This window comes from Trematomus bernacchii, unplaced genomic scaffold (assembly GCF_902827165.1).
Source record: "Trematomus bernacchii unplaced genomic scaffold, fTreBer1.1, whole genome shotgun sequence".
Lineage (NCBI taxonomy): Eukaryota > Metazoa > Chordata > Actinopteri > Perciformes > Nototheniidae > Trematomus > Trematomus bernacchii.
This window is the reverse complement of record NW_022987477.1, coordinates 482,706-504,310: the sequence shown is the minus strand read 5'-3', so window position 1 is coordinate 504,310 and position 21,605 is coordinate 482,706. Positions and strand designations below refer to the sequence as shown.

Sequence of the window (21,605 nt, the reverse complement as noted above, 5' to 3'; positions counted from 1 at the left end):
TACTGTGACCACATTCATATGGAGAAAAGGTGTGTGTGTGTGTTAGAGATGTTCAGTGTGTGTGTGTGTGTGTGTGTGTGGTAGAGATGTTCAGTGTGTGTGTGTGGTAGAGATGTTCAGTGTGTGAGTGTGTGTGGTAGAGATGTTCAGTGTGTGTGTGTGTGGTAGAGATGTTCAGTGTGTGTGTGTGTGTGTGGTAGAGATGTTCAGTGTGTGTGTGTGTGTGGTAGAGATGTTCAGTGTGAGTGTGTGTGGTAGAGATGTTCAGTGTGTGAGTGTGTGTGGTAGAGATGTTCAGTGTGAGTGTGTGTGTGGTAGAGATGTTCAGTGTGTGTGTGTGTGGTAGAGATGTTCAGTGTGAGTGTGTGTGTGGTAGAGATGTTCAGTGTGTGTGTGTGTGGTAGAGATGTTCAGTGTGTGTGTGTGTGTGGTAGAGATGTTCAGTGTGTGTGTGTGGTAGAGATGTTCAGTGTGAGTGTGTGTGTGGTAGAGATGTTCAGTGTGTGTGTGTGTGGTAGAGATGTTCAGTGTGTGTGTGTGTGTTGTAGAGATGTTCAGTGTGTGTGTGTGGTAGAGATGTTCAGTGTGTGTGTGTGTGTGTTGTAGAGATGTTCAGTGTGTGTGTGTGTGGTAGAGATGTTCAGTGTGTGTGTGTGTGGTAGAGATGTTCAGTGTGTGTGTGTGTGTGGTAGAGATGTTCAGTGTGTGTGTGGGGTAGAGATGTTCAGTGTGTGTGTGTGGTAGAGATGTTCAGTGTGTGTGTGTGTGTGGTAGAGATGTTCAGTGTGTGTGTGTGTGTGGTAGAGATGTTCAGTGTGTGTGTGTGTGTGGTAGAGATGTTCAGTGTGTGTGTGTGTGTGGTAGAGATGTTTCAGTGTGTGTGTGTGTGTGGTAGAGATGTTCAGTGTGTGTGTGTGTGTGGTAGAGATGTTCAGTGTGTGTGTGTGTGTGGTAGAGATGTTCAGTGTGTGTGTGTGTGTGGTAGAGATGTTCAGTGTGTGTGTGGGGTAGAGATGTTCAGTGTGTGTGTGTGGTAGAGATGTTCAGTGTGTGTGTGTGTGTGTAGAGATGTTCAGTGTGTGTGTGTGGGTGTTCTGTGTGTGTGTGTGTGGTAGAGATGTTCAGTGTGTGTGTGTGTGGTAGAGATGTTCAGTGTGTGTGTGTGTGGTAGAGATGTTCAGTGTGTGTGTGTGTGGTAGAGATGTTCAGGTGTGTGTGTGTGTGTGTGGTAGAGATGTTCAGTGTGTGTGTGGGGTAGAGATGTTCAGTGTGTGTGTGTGGTAGAGATGTTCAGTGTGTGTGTGTGTGGTAGAGATGTTCAGTGTGTGTGTGGGGTAGAGATGTTCAGTGTGTGTGTGTGGTAGAGATGTTCAGTGTGTGTGTGTGTGGTAGAGATGTTCAGTGTGTGTGTGGGGTAGAGATGTTCAGTGTGTGTGTGGGGTAGAGATGTTCAGTGTGTGTGTGTGGTAGAGATGTTCAGTGTGTGTGTGTGGGGTAGAGATGTTCAGTGTGTGTGTGTGTGTGTGTGTGTGTATTCAGCTGGCTTAAACTCTTAAGGGGATCACAGTGGAGCTGTCTAGAGACAATGTGCAATCAGTACACAAACAACAACAACAACAGGAGGAAAGGACCCCAACATGAAGCCTGCCAGATGCTTTAAGGCATTTCCGGTGGACAGAAAACATTGAGATTCTGCAGCCGTTAAACTACATGTAAGTTGGGCCTGAGTCACCGAGGCTTTCTACCTGTTGCACACGCTTCATATGTGACACCGTTACAGGCTTGCATCAGATTCAGGTGTTTTATAAAAAATATGTACAACAAAATACAGATTGCTTAGTGAGTCAGACCCTCAGGAGCCCAGTATGTACATCCAAGTAATGAGAGAGGTATGAGACACAGTGCGATATGTACAAGTAAATACAACATTTACAACAAAGGAAAAACGTATGGATTCTTTAATTAAAAACGTTTTTTGGGAGAAAAACGACATTTCTTATCATTTGCATAATAAACATTTTTGGGAAATTCAACTACAGGCTCGTAATGCTTCTCTGCTCTTTGGAAATGAAGGGGATTCTACTATCCCATGTGTAGAGTTGAATCTAGATCACCGAGTGCTAAAATCAGTAATGACGTTGCCGATGCATATTATGTTAATTGTATTTTAAGTTGTGTGATGAATGAGTACGTTCTTTTCTATTCATGCTTTGTTATTTTCACATTTTGAGCTTTAAACAAATACAATGGACACCTGATCACGCCTGTATCAGTTCACATAACCCCCAAAACACCAGACACTGCTCTCACAGATTAACGGACATACCCACGCTAGAACGTGAGTCTAATTGAAAAGTGGGAGTAGGGGCAGGAGGGTGGAGATGCCTTTGCTTTTGTCTAGTGCAGTAGAGAGGAGGTTGTTTACCTTAAACCGGGGTGTTTTTAAAGTCACAATCGCAGTGGAGGTCAACGTCAAGGTCACTGCAGTGATGCCAGTCTTATTTCCCCGTCGTCTTCGCCCAGTTTCACGTCGGAGACGCAGAAAAAAGGAATGTCACAAAGCTTGAATTGCTCTCCCGTTTTCAGGCATCCGTCAGACGGGTTTATTAAAGTTCCTCCAATCTCTGTGTGTGTGTGTGTGTGTGTGTGTGTGTGTGTGTGTGTGTGTGTGTGTGTGTGTGTGTGTGTGTGTGTGTGTGTGTGTGTGTGTGTGTGTGTGTGTGTGTGTGTGTGTGTGTGTGTGTGTGTGTGTGTGTGTGTGTGTGTGTGTGTGTGTGTGTGTGTGTGTGTGTGTGTGTGTGTGTGTGTGTGTGTGTGTGTGTGTGTGTGTGTGTGTGTGTGTGTGTGTGTGTGTGTGTGTGTGTGTGTGTGTGTGTGTGTGTGTGTGTGTGTGTGTGTGTGTGTGTGTGTGTGTGTGTGTGTGTGTGTGTGTGTGTGTGTGTGTGTGTGTGTGTGTGTGTGTGTGTGTGTCACAGAGTTTTCTGATGCCCGTTGGCCGAGAGCTTCCCAGACTCGGGGTCCGTGGGGCTGTTTGACAGTTGCAATTTATCCAGACCTGGGCAGGGGGAGATAAGAGAGAGAAATCTCATTAAAGAGCAGACTTTCACTTAGACAGAGGTATTGATGTGCGTCGGTCTGACATCTTCTAACCCCATCCTGTCACCACAAGCCTTTGAGCCCCATCCTCTGTCACATGTCAGTCCCGCAGCACTTTCCATCTCGCTGCAATTTCTCCCTTTTTGTAACCCGAGGATGTGAGAGAGACGTGAGAGACATAAACACTACCTTTGTGCAAAGCCACCGTAGCCTCGTGTTTAAAACCTCTGTGCACACATTAGGAGGAAGTTGCTTTCTATTCTGCAGAACATCCGGCATTTTAATTGTAGGATTGGTTGTGTGACAAAAACACAACATGAATAACTTAAATGTTGTATTTGTAATACAGAATCTACTGTTTATTAACAGGTAGGTTGACACAAAAATTAAAAACACAGATAGAAAACTATTTTAAGAAAACTATAATAACATAAAAGAATACAGTAAAATACACCAGTATTTACATTGAAATCGAATGGTATAAAATATGTGCAATAATGAAAAAAAACAAACAGATATTGTGTGTGTTAATGTAATGCATAGAGTCTATGATGTGAGGTTGGAATATTTAGTAAGTTTAATTTACCTAAGGCCTTCAGAAGCTCCTCCCGTACGGCTGAGGTGAATTTCCTCACGAGACAGAGTGTCGTCACGACGGCAAACAGCATGTTGTATGAAAGCACGATGTAGAAGTTTCCCAGCCAGTTAAATCTCCCGAAGTCTCCCAGGAGATCAAACCTGGTGATTCCTGAGGAGGACAGACAGAAAGTGGACATTTAACAGGATGAATGCTCTGATTTCTTTGGGTTTATGATGAGAAAAGGTATTCAACCCTGAAGTCCACGGTGTTGCAAAGTACAGAAAATGTACAACATTGATTTTAGGACAGTTTGAAGTGCGTTTCAGGTATATTCTCACCGTTAAAAAACAACTGTGACCTCACTGCTCCGTCATTTCCATTTATATAGAATATTTTCCATTTGTGGCCAAGATAAGGTTGTAGGAAATATAAAAGCTTAACTCAAAATCTGTTGAGATTTCACGCAAATGTACGTATGAATATGGGTATTTCTCATGTACACACAATCACCATGCAATGCAGTGTAAATGCACTAAATCCTCAATTTTAAACCGTATGAATAGTTCGTTAGTTTGCAATTTCGAAGACATACTAGGTATCTTATATGATATAGAAGAAATTCTCAACGTAATGCTTGTTGTTTTTTATTTATGGCCTGCTAATGTGGGCACTTTCTATCAAGTAATGACGTTATACAATCAAGCTTTCAATAACCTAATGTCTACGATCTACGTTTTGAGACTATGTCCATTCCTTTTCCATGCAACACTGACGTAGGACATTACCGCATCAGAGTAGTTAGATTTATGCACCACAACAGTTTTATTACAGTCGTCTGTGGAGAAAGGAGAGTCTTTGTCCTCCTCCTGTAACATCTTCACAGCCTCTGTCGTCTATTAGATTGGCCGATCGATTCGGTGTCTGCGGAGACGTATTTACAGCCGCAGTAAGCAGTTTGCAAGCATCAAGGACCTTTAACAAAATTGCCTGTGAAGAGACAGCGGAGAGATGATGGAGACCCCGTCGATACGGCTCACTGTGGTCTGAGAACACCCGTCTGATGCCAGAGGCTCTGAGCTCGGTCTGAGCTTTTATTCTCCATCTATATCAACAGTTTAGGTCAAAATGTCGATGGAGCAACCTTACATTTAATGCGGATGATACCGTGATGTACTGTGCAGGTCCCTCCATTAAGGAGGCTGGTGTTGAATTACAGGCTGTTTTTAACATTATTCTGAACTAAAGCTTCTTTTAAATGTTATAAAACCAAGGTAATGCTCTTTTCAAAAGCTAAAAAGACACCAGAGCCTGTTTTAGATATTGTAATTACGCAAGGAATAAAACTTGAAGTGGTTACCTGTTACAAATACCTTGGTATCTGGCTTGATGATTGTCTCTCTTTTAAACTTCATGTCAATAACCTGCTTAAAAAAGCTGAGGGTTAGGCTAGGTTTCTTTTTCAGGAACAAGTCCTGTTTCTCTTTTGAAGCCAGGAAAAGGCTGTGACCTTTTGACCTGTGCTGGACTATGGTGATCTGATCTATATGAATGCACCTGCCAATTGCCTGGTCAAGTTAGATGCTGCGTATCACAGTGCACTGAGATTTGTGACAAACTGTAAAGCATTAACTCATCACTGTACCCTGTATGCAAGGGCTGGTCTGCCTTCACTAACTGCACGGAGGCTCAGTCACTGGTACATTTTTATATACAAAGCCATGTTAGGGAAACTTCCATCCTACATCTGCTCCCTGATCTCACGGTGAATTGTAAGTGGCTACTGCCTGAGATCGCATGCTGTGGTTTTATTAAATGTGCCAACTGCTAGGACTGTCTTAGGGAAGATAGCATTTAGATGCGCAGCTCCACTGTCCTGGAATAATCTGCAATTAAAATGGAAACTGAGCAATCTGGTGCCACTACATGTTTTTAAAGCTCGGTTGGATGCTACTGAATCGGAAGCTGTTGGTACCTGTTCATGTGGATGATTATTGTAAATTGTAATCCCTGTAATGATGCTGTATGATGTCCTTTTTGTTGTTCTGTTGTTTCATGTGGAACCTACTTGAGCAGGTCTCCCTTGAAAAAGAGATCAATTGATCCCAAGGGATTCACCTGGATAAATAAAGGTTTGAAATGAAATTGAGGAAATCTAATCAGAGTAAAAAGATGTGAGTTAGCATGTAGCTGCTCATGCATCAGAGTCTCCTGCAGCTCTATAGGTTTCTGTGCATGTTTTCTGTGCATGTAAATGGTCTGCAAAGGCTCAAATCCATCAGTTCACTATCACTATGTAACATGTATGCTCCTATTGTCCCAGTAGAGGCACTAAATACTGATATACACCTGAAAATGAGCAGAATAGGCCCAGTTTCTACGCTTCAAACCTGTACTAGAGACGAGAAGAGTTTAAAAAAAACACTTTTAATCAAAGTCTATGGTGTCTAACACACTTTCAATATGTGACACGTTCAATTACTCCACTTAAAAACTGTTTTTCTATTTTGAAACATGGTGTGAAATCTGGAAGTAAAGACGTTTGTCAGTACATTACTTGAACAGTCAGACCTTAAGAATGCTTGTTTTTGTTGGTGTAGAGTTGTCCTTCCCTTTTATACAGTGCATATTTCCCACACTGACACACACACAAACCCTTTCTTGTTTCTTAACGTCTCACTCCGTCACACTCAACTCTCCACACCGTGGTTTTTGTTGTGTTCTCTGGGAGGCCTTTCCCCTTCAACCCTGTCTCATGCATTTATTCCTTTTTATCTATTCAGCGCCACAAAGCAGAACCTGTTGATATTTTTGTAAAGCTCCCAATGAGTCACTGTATGCTCGCTACAGCCCTTTTCCCCAGTGTGTGTGTGTGTGTGTGTGTGTGTGTGTGTGTGTGTGTGTGTGTGTGTGTGTGTGTGTGTGTGTGTGTGTGTGTGTGTGTGTGTGTGTGTGTGTGTGTGTGTGTGTGTGTGTGTGTGTGTGTGTGTGTGTCCAACAGAGTAGTGCTATTTGAACAGCTGTGCTCTGCAGTCTGCATGTTTATTAGAGCCATTGTGATGCTGCTGCTCCTGTCATTTTTACCCCTTCACCCTGCACTCCTTTCTCGTGTCACTATGGGAAACTATAGGAGAATTCAGCCTGCTAACCGCTGCAGGGGGAGGGGCGTTTACTCTGTCTGGGGGGGGGGGTTTCAAATCGCTCCAAATTAACTTAAACCTAAAGAACATTATTTGGCATTTTTGGAAATACTAGTTTTCTTTTTGTCTTACTTGTATTTTCCCGCTAAATATGAAGCTGGTGTGTGTGTGTGTGTGTGTGTGTGTGTGTGTGTGTGTGTGTGTGTGTGTGTGTGTGTGTGTGTGTGTGTGTGTGTGTGTGTGTGTGTGTGTGTGTGTGTGTGTGTGTGTGTGTGTGTGGTACTCACCCAGAGTTCTGGACATCACTGGCAGGGCTGAACTCAGGACCAAAATGGACACACAGCAACCGATGATCTACAAATAAAAAAGGGATTTTAAGCGTTCCCATATATCATAGGGTTACGAGACGCTTGAGGACCCGCTGCAGCACATGCTCACACTCCACTTGATGTTAAATTGGTTCCACATATTGTACAATTAGTAGCTCTGAAGCTGCTCATTACCAGGTCCCCTCTGTTGTCCTTTCAAGCCCTTTCACTGCAGCGTCACGGCTAGTTAACAAGCCTCACCACTCCCAAACTCATTACCAAGTGAATGGGTGCCACTGTGGGCCAAACACAGCACGCATCCTCCACCAAAACCCCCTCCCAAAATGAAAAAACCCTCCCTCTGATGTACAAGAAAGGGACTTGCACTTTGCCAGTGTTTGCGCAACCCACAAACAAATATTGGACAGATCAGCGAAAGCCATTGAGACGAAACACAGCAGGAGTCCACAGTGAGAGGAAGGAAATGGAGGGAACGCAGGGGGTCCCAAACACATTTTTTTTAAGGTGCAATCTTGCCCCCACTTCACCCCCAACATCCTTACCGTTGTCATGGTTGTGTCGTCGTTCCTGGGAGTGAGGCTCTGGAAGACGCGCAGGCTGTAGAAACCGACGACGGAGGAAACCATCAAGTAGCTGCGGAGGAATTCAATCAAGGAGCAAAAACACTTCAGCTTCTTTCAGACGGCTTTTTAAAGACCCCTCCTCGCGTTCGGGTCAAAATCGGACCATTTGACTACTTTAATCAATCATAAATATTGTGTTTTACATGTGATTGCTTAAAGGCCTTCTGATATCCTCCATCGACCATGTTTACCCTGGAGTACAGTTCAACACTCGAGGCTTTTATTGTCATTTGTACAGTTTGGATATGTCAATGAAAAGGTCATCATGAAAAACGTAAGGACTTAATGGGGGGGGGGGAAACGACATTTCTGCATAATAACATTTGGGGAATTCAACTACAGGGTCGTGATGCTTCTCTGCTCTTTGGAAATGAAGGAGAAAGTCCCATTGGTAGAGTCTACTCTTCTAGATGACCCAGTGCTACCATCAGTATATATATTAGATATAGTTCAGTGTCTTTGTAAACCAGTAGTCTGAGACCTTGGTTTCAGCTTAAAGGGGGGTTAAGTAAAAGCTGGTGATGATGAAGGGTTATTGTGTTAATTTAAGAGCATTTAAACACCAAAGTAAGGGGGGGGAAACTAACACGACAGGAGGGTTAAAGATCTCAAATCTACACCTTTTCAGCTATGATAAAAGGTGACGAAACGTGTCTTCCGGAAGATGTCCGGCTGAAGTATGTTCTGAGTAAACAAAGCTGACGACTTTTTAAAGACCCCTCCTGTCGTGTTCGGGTCAAAATCTGACCAATTGACTACTTTAATCACTCATAAATATCGTGTTTTACATTTAATTACTTATGAAATCCTACAGCAACGACCACGTTAACCCTGGAGAACAGTTCAGTGTCTTTGTATATTACCTGCAGTTATGCATGTAAACAGTAGTCTGAGACCTTGGTTACAGCTTAAAGGGGGGTTAAGTAAAAGCTGGTGATGATTAAGGGTTATTGTGTTAATTTAAGAGCATTTAAACACCAAAGTAAGGGGGGGGAAACGAACACGACAGGAGGGTTAAAGATCTAAAATCTACACCTTTTCAGCTGTGATAAAAGGTGACGAAACGTGTCTTCCGGAAGATGTCTGGCTGAACTATGTCCAGAGTAAACAAAGCTGGCCGGACGCTGTTGCTCTTGGCCGTGGACCATGCTACTTTGGCCACAGACAAAGAGGGAAGAAGAGGGGGGGGGGTTTGGTCAAAGAAAGGATACAACATGAGGATGATCTCCAGCACCGCCTGAGCCAAGCCGAACGTGGAGAGAGACGTGTTCCCGATGCCTCGATCCTGGGAGGAGGAGACACAACAACGGGGACATTTACGTTGTTACAACAGCAGAAGTATGGACTTAGATAATAGAGAATAACTAAGTATGCACACGATGAGTATACCTTGGTAGTGATCCTATGAAATGAAAGAAGTAGCTGCTACTGTTTGCAGATTGTAAATCAATTGAAAGCAAGAATAACGCGTGAATTGCACAAAGTTGTATCTTCTCTAAACACACACATGCAATCACAGAAATCCTGCGATGTGAGAATTTCCCCACTTGAGGGAAAAAAAAGCCAGATTGAAATTGGCTAAGTGATGAATGGAGCGAGATGAAAGAGGCTGCTTTCAAATCACCGTCGATCACACAATAATGTGAACAGGTGTTCAAACTAAAAAAACGCCACATTGCTTACGGTACGCCAAAAACATAAAAACAAATACTTCAGTAAACACTAAAACCCGACACTCCTACCTCTGAAGCCCTCAGGCATTTCAATAGCCGGATAAATACATCAATATTTGCTTTTGGGTTGATCAATACACCTCTCACTTTCAACATATCCATAGATGTGTTCCACTTATTTGCGCTTCTACGTTGTGTGAATGATTACACTGTCGCTATATATTCTACTACATCCCTCCCTCTGATCCTGTGTCATGTGTACACAGGATTTTAATGTTGACTTTATTTGTTTAGCAATGCACTATCCCTGCAACACCAATACATCTGCACAGTATATATGTAGAGTCCCAGATTCTTTCCCCACCTTATCTTAATGTGTGCAGTGAGAGCCTGGAGAGGAAAGGGAAGCCTGCAGGTTGCTTCATGCCTTTTTATGCAACTGTCATCCCTTCTGCAGAGCTCTCTCTCTCTCTCTCTCTATCTCTCTCTCAGAATTAGCAGACAGCATCTGATGTGACCCTAACCCTTATTAATGGAGAGGGTGGGCATGCATTAAGATCGTGCATGTGTGTGTGAGAGCAATATGCATGTGTGCTTCGGACAGCTATCTTTCACAACCTTTCAACTCTTGCATCCAGTAGCAAGTGTGTGTGTGTGTGTGTGTGTGTGTGTGTGTGTGTCATATTTTAGGAGGCATGAAACGTACAAAGTAATGCATTTTGTTTTAATACAAATTAGTTTTGTACTAGTTTATATTTGAGTAATGGTGTGTGTGTGTGTGTGTGTGTGTGTGTGTGTGTGTGTGTGTGTGTGTGTGTGTGTGTGTGTGTGTGTGTGTGTGTGTGTGTGTGTGTGTGTGACACCTCCTGACCCTTTGACCTGTGTCAGAATACTCATTTCTGTCTCAGTGTAGATTATTATAGTTATAAACCTTATTTCACTTATTTCTACATTTCCTTGAATGAGAAATGGGAGAGGCTCCAAAGGCACATTTAAAACCTCTCTGTGTGCTCGGGTCAAATCCATATTGTGGCTGTATCTTTAATCGTTTAGGTGCTGTGCCATCTATTCTCCAGCCCGTAGTAGTTAAGGTACTTCGATGCCATAAAAACCTCATTTATACACTTTCTTTTCACTCCAGAGCCTGATATTTATTGCAGAGGAGTTGTACAAAACTAGATCCAGAGGAAAATCCACTTGATGTCAATTTGTTCCTCGTTTCAGGACAGTTTTGCAATACTAGTTTAAAGCTCATATCTCAGGTTAGCTTGTCGTTGGAAGTCTTTGTTTTTGTGAGTTTCTTTAGTGAGGTGCAGTTGCAGATAATTGCACATTTTGTAAAACACAGTGTCACTTGTTGTGGCTACCAAAGACCTGCAGTGACTAGTTTAATCTACTTAAATAGTTATCACCGTAATAACCCGTATTTCATTTTGTCTTAATGTACATTATTTAATTTCTGTTCTTCTACATATCATATTCTATTAACATGCATATAGACTTCTTGCACTATTTTTTATTTTTGTATTTTAGTATATATGTTGCCTTGTTGGAGGAGCAGAAGAATGTCATTGCCATTTCTACACTGTAGCTGATGACAATAAAACCTTTGAATTAGAAAGTGCTTGTGTCTTTTGACAGAGGCAGCAATACTCCCCCTCCTCTTAAAACAGCATATTTGCTCCTCATCACCATCTCCATCCCTGCTCTTCCTCCTCCTCATCCTCTTCAAAGGCAAACATTGACAGGGCACTTCCATTGTCCCCCCCCCCCCAAAACAATCAGAAGCCTCATTTGACTTTCCCACAGTCTGAGAGCTTCGACAGTAGCGCCTCAGAGTTAGAGCGCTGCAGGGTTAGCGGGGTGGAACGATGGATATCATATCAGTATCGATTGTTTTTTTTAGAGGACAAACAACCGTGGTAGTGCTGTGAGATCAGAGGTGTGGCATCCATCCAGACACACAAACCATTTAGTGAGCCGCACGCTGTCAGGGAGGACAGCTCCGTGTAATTTGGGGGATTTTCTGCGACGCGTCGGGCCAAAAAAAACATCTCCGCTCAATGAAATAATTGGAATGTGGAGGGCAGCTCTGTCAGATGCCCGCGAGACGCAGAATGAGATGAGGGGAGAAATAGGATACATTATGTTGCCCTCTCTCAGACAAGAATGCAACCACACACGCAACCACACACACACACACACACGCAACCACACACACACCCACACACACCCACACGAGAGATAAGGAGAGCTTAAAACACATTGCATGTTAGGTCAGAGATGAGAATCTTTGAGCGCCGCTCCACACTCGGTTAGACGTCCTTCACCTCGAGGGAAAGCAACTTATTTCTTTTTATTTACCCGCTGTGGACTCGAGACGCTTTGAGTCTGTGAAATGACTTTCAATGAGCTCCCAAAACAAAACAAGAGGCACAAAGTTCAGGCCTGATTCACATCTGCTCGGCCCTTTTCTTCCAGCGTGCATCGGAGCGTTTCCGGAATTTGATTTATGTCTCCGGCAGGAACATGGCAGGTCTGATAGAGAGGTGTGTGTGTGTGTGTGTGTGTGTGTGTGTGGTGTGTGTGTGTGTGTGTGTGTGTGTGTGTGTGTGTGTGTGTGTGTGTGTGGTGTGTGTGTGGTGTGTGTGTGTGTGGTGTGTGTGTGTGTGTGTGTGTGTGTGTGTGTGTGTGTGTGTGTGTGTGTGTGTGTGTGTGTGTGTGTGTGTGTGTGTGTGTGTGTGTGTGTGTGTGTGTGTGTGTGTGTGTGTGTGTGTGTGACAGTGGGCTTACCGTGGATCCTTTGGGCATGGCAGTCTCATCCACGAGGAGGTAGAGGATGTTAAACACCACCATAAGGACTGAAATAGTCTGCAGACAGAGAGGAGGATAAGGATTTGTTTACACATATGATTAAAAAAAACATTGATCGATTCCACAAAGTAGAGATTAGATCACATTTTCATGTAACATGTACATTTGTAAAGTTACCCTCTCCTCACACTATAATGATCGAATGCAGGTGGATATTCAGCGTTGTCCTAACCAGCCATTAAACAAAAGTAGTTTCCACACCCAGACTGGGAGCTGTGAGAATCCGCCATGAGCAAACACAGCGAAGTGATGATAGGCCGAGGTGGAGGAAACAAACTAAACGTAGTGGAGTAGAAGTATGAACTGGCATGAAGTGCAAATACTCAAGTAAAGTATAAGTTCTGTTGGGGATTGACCAAAGGTTGCTGGGGTACCAGAACATGTTGAGAGTCAAACCCTAGAGATGGTACATGTAAAGGGGAACCATAAAGCCCATGCCCTTCTTAACCAGTTCAATATTTCTCTAGTTCTCACATTTGGGTAAAACTTGTCTTTAAATGTAGAAAAATGAATATATTCAACAGTTTAAATGATCCCACAAGAGTGAAGCAGTTTATAGCTCATGCAATATAGTCAAAAAAAGAAGAATATAATCCCCAAGACTCCATTCTTATATTCTCTATTCCACTTTTAAAGGATTTAATGTCTGAACAACTGCTGCTTGGTAACTAAATATATCGATCGATCTACCCTACCTATCGACCGACGAGCGAGGAGACCGAGCCAGCCAGCGAGCCAGCCAGCGAGCCAGCGAGCGAGCGACCGAGCGAGCGAGCCAGCGAGCGAGCGAGCGAGCGAGGGAGCCAGCGAGCGAGCCCGCCAGCGACCGAGCCAGCGAGCGAGCTACCGACAGCGAGCCAGACGAGCGAGCGAGCGAGGAGAGCGAGGAGCCAGCTAGCGACCCGCGAGCAGCGAGCATCTACCTCAGCTAGCTATCTAGCGAACCGAGCGATCGATCCATCTAGTCTATCTATGCTATCCCATCTATCTATCCCTCCATCTAACCTATCCATCTACCTATCCATCTATCTATCTACCTATCTATCCATCCATCTATCTATCTATCTACCTATCCATCTATCCATCCGTCTATCCATCCATCTATCCATCTATCTATCTACCTACCTATCTATCTATCCCTCCATCTACCTATCCATCTACCTATCCATCTATCTATCTATCTAACTATCTCTCTACAACAGTTTAAATTATCCCACAAGAGTAAAGGAGTGTATTGAGTATATAGCTCCTGTAAAATAGTCCTACAGTCCACTCTTAATCCAAAACTATAATCCACATTACGTCTAAAAAACATCTTCCTTAAACACCTAGTGCCCCCACGCCACCTTGACTGAATACAGATTACCTGACAAGTAATCAAACATGTATTTAAGTACTTGAGTAAATGTACGTAGTTACTTGAGTAAATGTACGTAGTTACTCACGGTTCCTGCCAGCAGGATCAGCATCACTATGGGATACAACAAGTTCTTCTCCCAACCCGAGGCCTTCTTTCTTCTCTCTGAGGAGAAAGAGCCAACAATGCAGGGTTATTAGTCTTAAGAAATATATAACCGACTCTTTAATTACAAGATGGAGAGATACAAACCACTTTCCACCTCGTGGTTGATTAATATACTCATCAAAGATAAATACTGACGCGTCCTCGGGCTTTATTTACAGCGTGTGTACAGCGAGGTTTGGTAAAACATATCGTGAGTGTGTGTAGAAACACTAAACACTATCTCACCTCTCATCACGAGCACCCCCCCCTCCAGGTGATATACATTTCATAACCTGCAGAAATACCACTCTTCCTCTTTAATTAGTCATCATTGCCTTAATTAGTGGAAACAACAATAAATCCTGGATGAAAAGAAATGCAGCAAAATGAATCCTGTGATTTATATGTTGGTCAGAGGGGGTGTGTGTGTGTGTGTGTGTGTGTGTGTGGTGTGTGGTGCTGTGTGTGTGTGTGTGTGTGTGTGTGTGTGTGGTGTGGTGGGTGTGTGTGTGTGGTGTGTGTGTGTGTGTGTGTGTGTGTGTGTGTGTGCATTAAGATTGTGTGTGTGAGAGCTCAACTCTTTTGCATCCAGTAGCAGGGAGGGTGGGTGTGTGTGTGTGTGTGTGTGTGTGTGTGTTGCTGTGTGTGTGTGTGTGTGTGTGTGGTGGGTATATATGTGTGTGTATATGTGTGTGTGGTGTGTATATGTGTATATTGTGTGTGTGTGTTGTGTATATGTGTGTGTGTGTGTCTATGTGTGTGTCTATGTGTGTGTCTATGTGTGTATATATGTCTGTGTGTGTCTATGTGTGTCTATGGTGTGTGTGTGTGTGTCTATGTGTGTGTGTGTGTGTGTGTGTGTGTGTGTGTGTGTGTGTTTTCCACGCCAGGAGACACACCGTCTTCCATCTTCCTCTGATTTCAACAGGTCGTCCGTCATGTGTCACACACACTTCACCTCCATATCTCTTCTTCTCCTGGACGTCCACAGTCTCTCTGCCCTCCAGTCTTTGCCATATTGACTTTCTTTCTCTATTTCCAACCTTGTTAGTCCTCCTTATTCTCAAAGTGCACCCACCCTGCCTCGCCGAGAAGTTTGCCAAGTGCACTTTATATGCACCATCCTTCTAAATTAATGACATCACTAAAAGGCTTGCTACAATATAAAGTTTGCATCTTGTCCAATATCCTAAGTGCCTTTGTGCTCCCCCCTCCACCCCCCCTCTACACTCACTGCTCCCAAAAAGGCTCAGGCCTCATTTATAATATCCTAAAATGGATGGAAAATTATCAGGCAGTTCTGGTCCAAGTCCAAATTAAGAAATTAAGTCAGACGGGGACGGAGAGAGCGGCCGCCTGTCAGCAATATGTAAAAAGCTAACTTCTTGGCATGCAGTCCCGAGCCAATTCAAGGTCTTATAATCCAAATACTTACCCAATTTGTTCTTCAGATTTCTAAGTACTTCGAGTACTTCCTCGAGTATAGGTGTGTGAGCACGTTCCTGTAGAAACAAAAAACAATCAGATTAAAGAGTTCCTGCTGATGTTCAGGTGTATATCAGTATGTAGTGTCTCTACTTTAAAGAGTCCTCTCCTGCTGATGTTCAGGTGTATATCAGTATGTAGTGTCTCTACTTTAAAGAGTCCTCTCCTGGCTGATGTTTCAGGTGTAATTCAGTATGTAGTGTCTCTACTTTAAAGAGTCCTCTCCTGCTGATGTTCAGGTTGTATATCAGTATGTAGTGTCTCTACTTTAAAGAGTCCTCTCCTGCTGATGTTCAGGTGTATATCAGTGTGTAGTGTCTCTACTTTAAGAGTTCCCTCTCCTGCTGATGTTCAGGTGTATATCAGTATGTAGTGTCTCTACTTTAAAGAGTCCTCTCCTGCTGATGTTCAGGTGTTTATCAGTATGTAGTGTCTCTACTTTAAAGAGTCCTCACCTGCGATGATGTTCAGGTGTATATCAGTATGTAGTGTCTCTACTTTAAAGAGTTCTCTCCTGCTGATGTTCAGGTGTATATCAGTATGTAGTGTCTCTACGTTAAAGAGTCCTCTTCATGCTGATGTTCAGGTGTATATCAGTATGTAGTGTCTCTACTTTAAAGCGTCCTCTCCTGCTGATGTTCAGGTGTATCAGTATTGTAGTGTCTCTACTTTAAAGAGTCCTCTCCTGCTGATGTTCAGGTGTTGTATATCAGTATGTAGTGTCTCTACTTTTAAAGAGTCCTCTCCTGCTGATGTTCAGGTGTATATCAGTATGTAGTGTCTCTACTTTAAAGAGTCCTCTCTGCTGATGTTCAGGTGTGTATATCAGTGTGTAGTGTCTCTACTTTAAAGAGTCCTCTCCTGCTGATGTCAGGTGTATATCAGTAGTGTAGTGTCTCTACTTTAAAGAGTCCTCTCCTGCTGATGTTCAGGTGTATATTCAGTATGTAGTGTCTCTACTTTAAAGAGTCCTCTCCTGCTGATGTTCAGGTCCGTAATATCAAAAATTAGTATGTAGTGTCTCTACTTTAAAGAGTCCTCTCCTGCTGATGTTCAGGTGTATATCAGTATGTAGTGTCTCTACTTTAAAGAGTCCTCTCCTGCTGATGTTCAGGTGTATATCAGTATGTAGTGTCTCTACTTTAAAGAGTCCTCTCCTGCTGATGTTCAGGTGTATATCAGTATGTAGTGTCTCTACTTTAAAGAGTCCTCTTCCTGCTGATGTTCAGGTGTATATCAGTATATAGTGTCTCTACTTTAAAGAGTCCTCTCCTGCTGATGTTCAGGTGTATATCAGTATGTAGTGTCTCTACTTTAAAGAGTCCTCTCCTGCTGATGTAAAAGCAGAATAGGGCCTCTTTAATTGAATTTCTTTGTCAGTTAACTAATGTAAGGTGTCGTGTTTTATAACAGATAACATATTAAAGCATCGCTCTTGGCTGATGTGTAAACTGTATCTGCCAGACTATCAGAATTATCTTTATTAGTAAATCCTTCTGAGCACAAAACAATGTGAACACTGAATAGGTAGAAATAATCTCTTGTGTCAGGATCCGTCTCACACATGCCACGACTGGTTGAGAAGACAGCAAGGGATTCTCCAGGAAAACCACAATCCCGGCTCATTTGAGGCTAATTTATCTATCTGACTGTGCTTTCCTTCCAGCTCTGTGCACTAGTGTAAAGACTCCCGAGGGCCCAAAGTGAAGGAGTATCCATTTGCAACCCCTGGGGTGATTGGCAGATCAAGACCAATTAGTTCAGTGTTACAACGTTACTTAAAAATACCATCTTTCATCTGAGCTGCAGGAGGGACGGACCAATCACTTTGATCAAATCTTCTGTGTGCGATTACGACACGCCCTGTCTGGATGTCTTTGAGCAGCAGCAGAAAGTGAGCAGTGTGTCCTGGGATCTGAGCAGGGGAAAGTTTCAACCCTCCGAGCGTATGCAGTCACAACAAAACAGGAAATGTCACGGACAGTTCAGCTGTTCTTCTTCTGCAGAAACGAACCCCGAAGCAAAAACCTGCTCAGCCGCAAATGAGCTCTCTCTGAATGAACACATCCAAACACAGATAAATCACTATTCAAATAATCAGAAGCTTCCTAATAACCATGGAGAACATCGTCAGGATGACAAGGAACAATATCCTCACTTGTTAAAAAGCTGTGGAGGGATTTTTAACTGCAGTATCTTCAATGACATCACTGCCTGACTGGAGTTAAATATATCCTGCTGGCAGCATCACGTATAGACTGAGTTACAGCCGGCAGAGATGCTGAGTGAGGCTTCTGGCAGCCAGGAAAGGCCCGGAGTAATTCAACGTATCCTCTCCAACCTTCAGGCGAAAAGATTACGTCATCCACACATATGCTAAACACCATGCGGAGACAACACCGGCACCAAGGTCATCGTGCCGCAGAGCATCTGGACTCTGTGATCGGGGTCTAAGAGGGCAGCTGTGTGTCTGCACTGCAGTGTGTGTAGTGTGTGTGTGTGTGTGTGTAAAAGAGAGGGTGACACAGGGTTTTTTTGTTGGCCGCAAGCTTTAGGAATTGCTTTGACCATTATTGCAATGTCAATGTCTACGTGAAATAATTAGATCATCTCATTTTATTCACCAGAATTTTGATCTCAGCAAGTACTTTTTTTGATAGCGTGTCATACAATAGCAAACAGGCCTCAGCCTCTCAGCGACGTGTTTTGTTTCCACACATATCTTCTAAGCTGATATCGCGAGGAAATCAGAAGCATTATTTAATTGGATGCTTTTCTTTCCTGCATTTGCACCGACAACTTGAACGATTTGAGGCACGGACAAGTTGTTTCAGCGTGCAGGATTCATCTCATGATGCTTTTTAGATATATATTATTGGACGTGGCCAGTTACGCACACTGTTTTGTGATTTAACAGAAGAACCAGCATCATTTGTAAGTCATTGCTGCCTTTTCTTGGCACGTTTTGCATGTCGTATACCTTGGGAAATGACCTATTGTGTCTATTGGAGTATCTGTAACTTGTTAAAACTGAAGCCTCGGTGCATTTCAAAGCAATACAGGCGTTGTTTAGTCACGTGTCGGCAGTGACTCCCATAGTTATTGAGGCATTTCTCTAAACAAAATGTATATTAGGTACATCTTACAAGAAAGCAATCAGGCAATTTAAGCCCTAACCTTCTGCTCAGTTTCAGAAACACACAAACAAAAGCCCAGATGTGTAAACAAACACTGATTTGGGGATTTGGGAGGATATCTGTGAGAGGACTCAGGTAAAGCATGAAGCTCTCCTGTGGAGTGTGTCCTGTGAACTGCTCCTGAACTGCCGTCTACTTAACACAGATCAAAGGGAGCCAGTTTCCCCTCCACTATATTCACGTCAACATCCTTCTGTTCCTACATTTCTGTATTAAAAGTGTGTGTTGCAGCTTTCCAAACTATGTTTTTGGGCCTCACAGAGACGTGTAAAGATCAAACGGTGTTGCAGACGATAAGGAACAGATTACAGTTATTTTATCAGTCAGTTCAAAGCAGAGAGGGAACCATACGCCTTAGTGGAAGTCTATGGATGTGTCCGGTGTGGCATTTGAAAACATAATCGTTATCAGGCAGAGATCTCCTTTACCTCCCGGGTTTGAAAGGACGCTCACACTCTGGATTTACTCGCATCTGTACACTTGGTTGCGTGCTTGAGTTAATATTAAAGTAGCTTTTGGAACTCGGCCCAAATACTTCCTGAGATACTTCAACGTCAAACAAGGAATTCGGGGGGCTGTGTGTGTGAAAAGGAAATGCAGGCGAGAAAAATATCACCTTTTTCTGAAACTCTTTTAAACTTTCCCTTTGTCCTTGTCCTCGTTTCCTTTCCAGAAGTCACACAGAAGTCTCTTTTAATGTCCACGGGAACGAGCCAAAAAGATTTAATTTCCATCCTATTACTGACATTAAAACGAGGCGATCATTTCCAGCAGAGACGGTGACACCCGTGTGGCTTAAATGGATCCTTTAAAACGTCCTCAACATAAAATATGGTCCCTGCCGTGGCGCTCTGCCCTTTAGCACAAAGTTAGACGATGAAAAAAAGGCCGTGTCGAGTGTGTGTGGATTTTTTTCACCGTTGTGTGTGTGTGGCTGAATTTTCCATACTAATTGATTCCAGTGTGGCGCGCTCCATCAACCTTTCCCCTCCCCTATAATGTGCCAACACGTCTCCCACAGACATACCGTTTAATCTCCTCTGAAGGGCTTCCTCCTGCAAATGGATGCAGTAAATCTGCTCATCCAGGTCCTCCAGGATCTAAAGAGAGGGGGGGGAGGAGAGATGAAATGGGTTATAATTAGGCCCAAAGTGGGACTGGAGAGATGGCAGATGGGAGGATGAGTTGATGATGTATTTGTAGTCCTGTGTCGCGCGTTTAAATGGCCGCCTGACATCTTTTAGAGCACGAGGATCAAAGCTACTGACAGAATAACCAAACATATTTAGGACTTACTGTCGGCTTCACGAGTAACTGGCCCATGATGGAGAACATCCGGGACAATCCCACAGGAGTGCACACTGCACAGGAAACAAAGAGATCCGCTTAAATCTTTAACCACGATTAGTATATTGAATTAACACGAGCGCCACGTTAATTAGGAGGTTTTAAAAAATGTATAATACGAGAAATGTAATGGCTTACTGAGTAAAAGCAGTCCTCCCATCAGAGATATGCAGGAGTACAGGTAGGGGAGGTAAAATTCCCAAAGATCTAAAAGAAAGGGAAGATTAATTCAATAAAACATTTTGGGAAACAGCTCCTGGTTAACCACAAGCCTTTTAGTCTTTATGCTAAACTAATTCACCTGTAACTCAATATTTACACTTAATGCACACAAAAAAAAGCCCCATTTCTCCACTTATTCCCTACAAAAACAGGCATTGATCAGCATAAATGACACAGAATATTGTATAAACGAACCGTAAAGTGACTCCATACTGGCTGGATCGTTGTCTATAAGCGCTGATGCCACCCACACGATGCCCAGAATGAGAAGAGCCAGCAGGAAAAGCATCACAAACGTCTCCAAGATACGCGCCCTAATGCCCTGTGAAGAGACGAAAAGGAATATGTTATCAGGGTGTAAGCAGGAATCCTGAAGTCACATGTCAAACCTTTTTTAAGACCCTTTCCATACATTTTAAGACCTCATCGCCACTTTGAGTTCTAACCGGTTATCTTGGCGACACACTTTACCTCATATTGACTATACACAGTATTGATTGTCCTTCCTCCTTATTTTCTAACCATTTGCGGTATATTTGGAACTTTAAGTATTTTTGGATCTTTAAGTATTTTTGGAACTTTAAGTATTTTTGGAATTTACGGTATTTTTGGAACTTTAAGTATTTTTGGAATTTACAGTATTTTTGGAACTTTAAGTATTTTTGGAACTTTAAGTATTTTTGGAATTTACAGTATTTTTGGAACTTTAAGTATTTTTGGATCTTTAAGTATTTTTGGATCTTTGGACCCTTTCCATACATTTTAAGACCTCATCGCCACTTTGAGTTTTAACCGGTTACCTTGGCGACACACTTTACCTCACATTGACTATATACAGTATTGATTGTCCTTCCTCCTTATCTTCCAACCATTTGGACGCAGACTTGCATTTCCCCATAACGATGTTGTTTAACAACCGGCGTAAACGGAGCTTCGCGCGCTATCAAGCAGTGAGCGTGCGATGTCCTGTTCAGATGACGTCAATGATTACATTCAGGCAAACTGTAGAATACCTCTTTGGACCATTTATATACTTATTGAAAACTAGCTACAAAATGTAATACCTTGGAAAATGCCGTTTCATACTTTTTAATAGCCTTCATTTTCACTAAATTGATTGATCAACTTGTAATACTTTTTAAGACCCCGCGGACACCCTGTTTTTAGATACAGCTAAAACTACAGGAATCAGCATCATAATAATGTGATAAAAGACACATGAAACTGCAGTTATTGCTCTGAGCTGGGACGTTGTATTCAAAGTCAAAGTCAACTTAATTGTCAATCTTTCAGTCACGCACAGTGTTTTGTGATTTAACAGAAGAACTGGTAGTATTTGTAATTCTTTGCTGCTTTTTTGGCATGTTTTTGGCATGTAATATACCTTGGAAAATGACCTGTTTTGTCTTTTGGAATATCTGTATCCTATATATACACAATCAACTGACATATGCACACATTAAGACATGAATAAAAGCACAGAAATCAATATATACACAATAACAGTCACTTCAATATCTTTGGGAAATGTACATTAG

At 42.8% G+C, this 21,605-nt stretch overlaps 1 protein-coding gene across 1 annotated transcript in view; it reads right to left on the bottom strand.

Annotated features, from left to right (window-relative positions):
* Nucleotides 1-2,906: 2,906 nt before the first annotated feature.
* lmbr1 (limb development membrane protein 1) overlaps nt 2,907-21,605 on the bottom strand; it is a 42,924-nt gene continuing 24,225 nt past the window's right edge. Inside the window, 13 exon segments of the mRNA XM_034148221.1 lie at nt 2,907-3,055; nt 3,683-3,844; nt 7,101-7,167; nt 7,685-7,775; nt 8,977-9,050; nt 12,232-12,309; nt 13,758-13,834; nt 15,252-15,286; nt 15,288-15,318; nt 19,526-19,598; nt 19,795-19,859; nt 19,984-20,052; nt 20,263-20,389. Coding sequence (XP_034004112.1) covers nt 2,970-3,055; nt 3,683-3,844; nt 7,101-7,167; nt 7,685-7,775; nt 8,977-9,050; nt 12,232-12,309; nt 13,758-13,834; nt 15,252-15,286; nt 15,288-15,318; nt 19,526-19,598; nt 19,795-19,859; nt 19,984-20,052; nt 20,263-20,389 — 1,035 coding nt within the window. The 3' untranslated portion in view covers nt 2,907-2,969.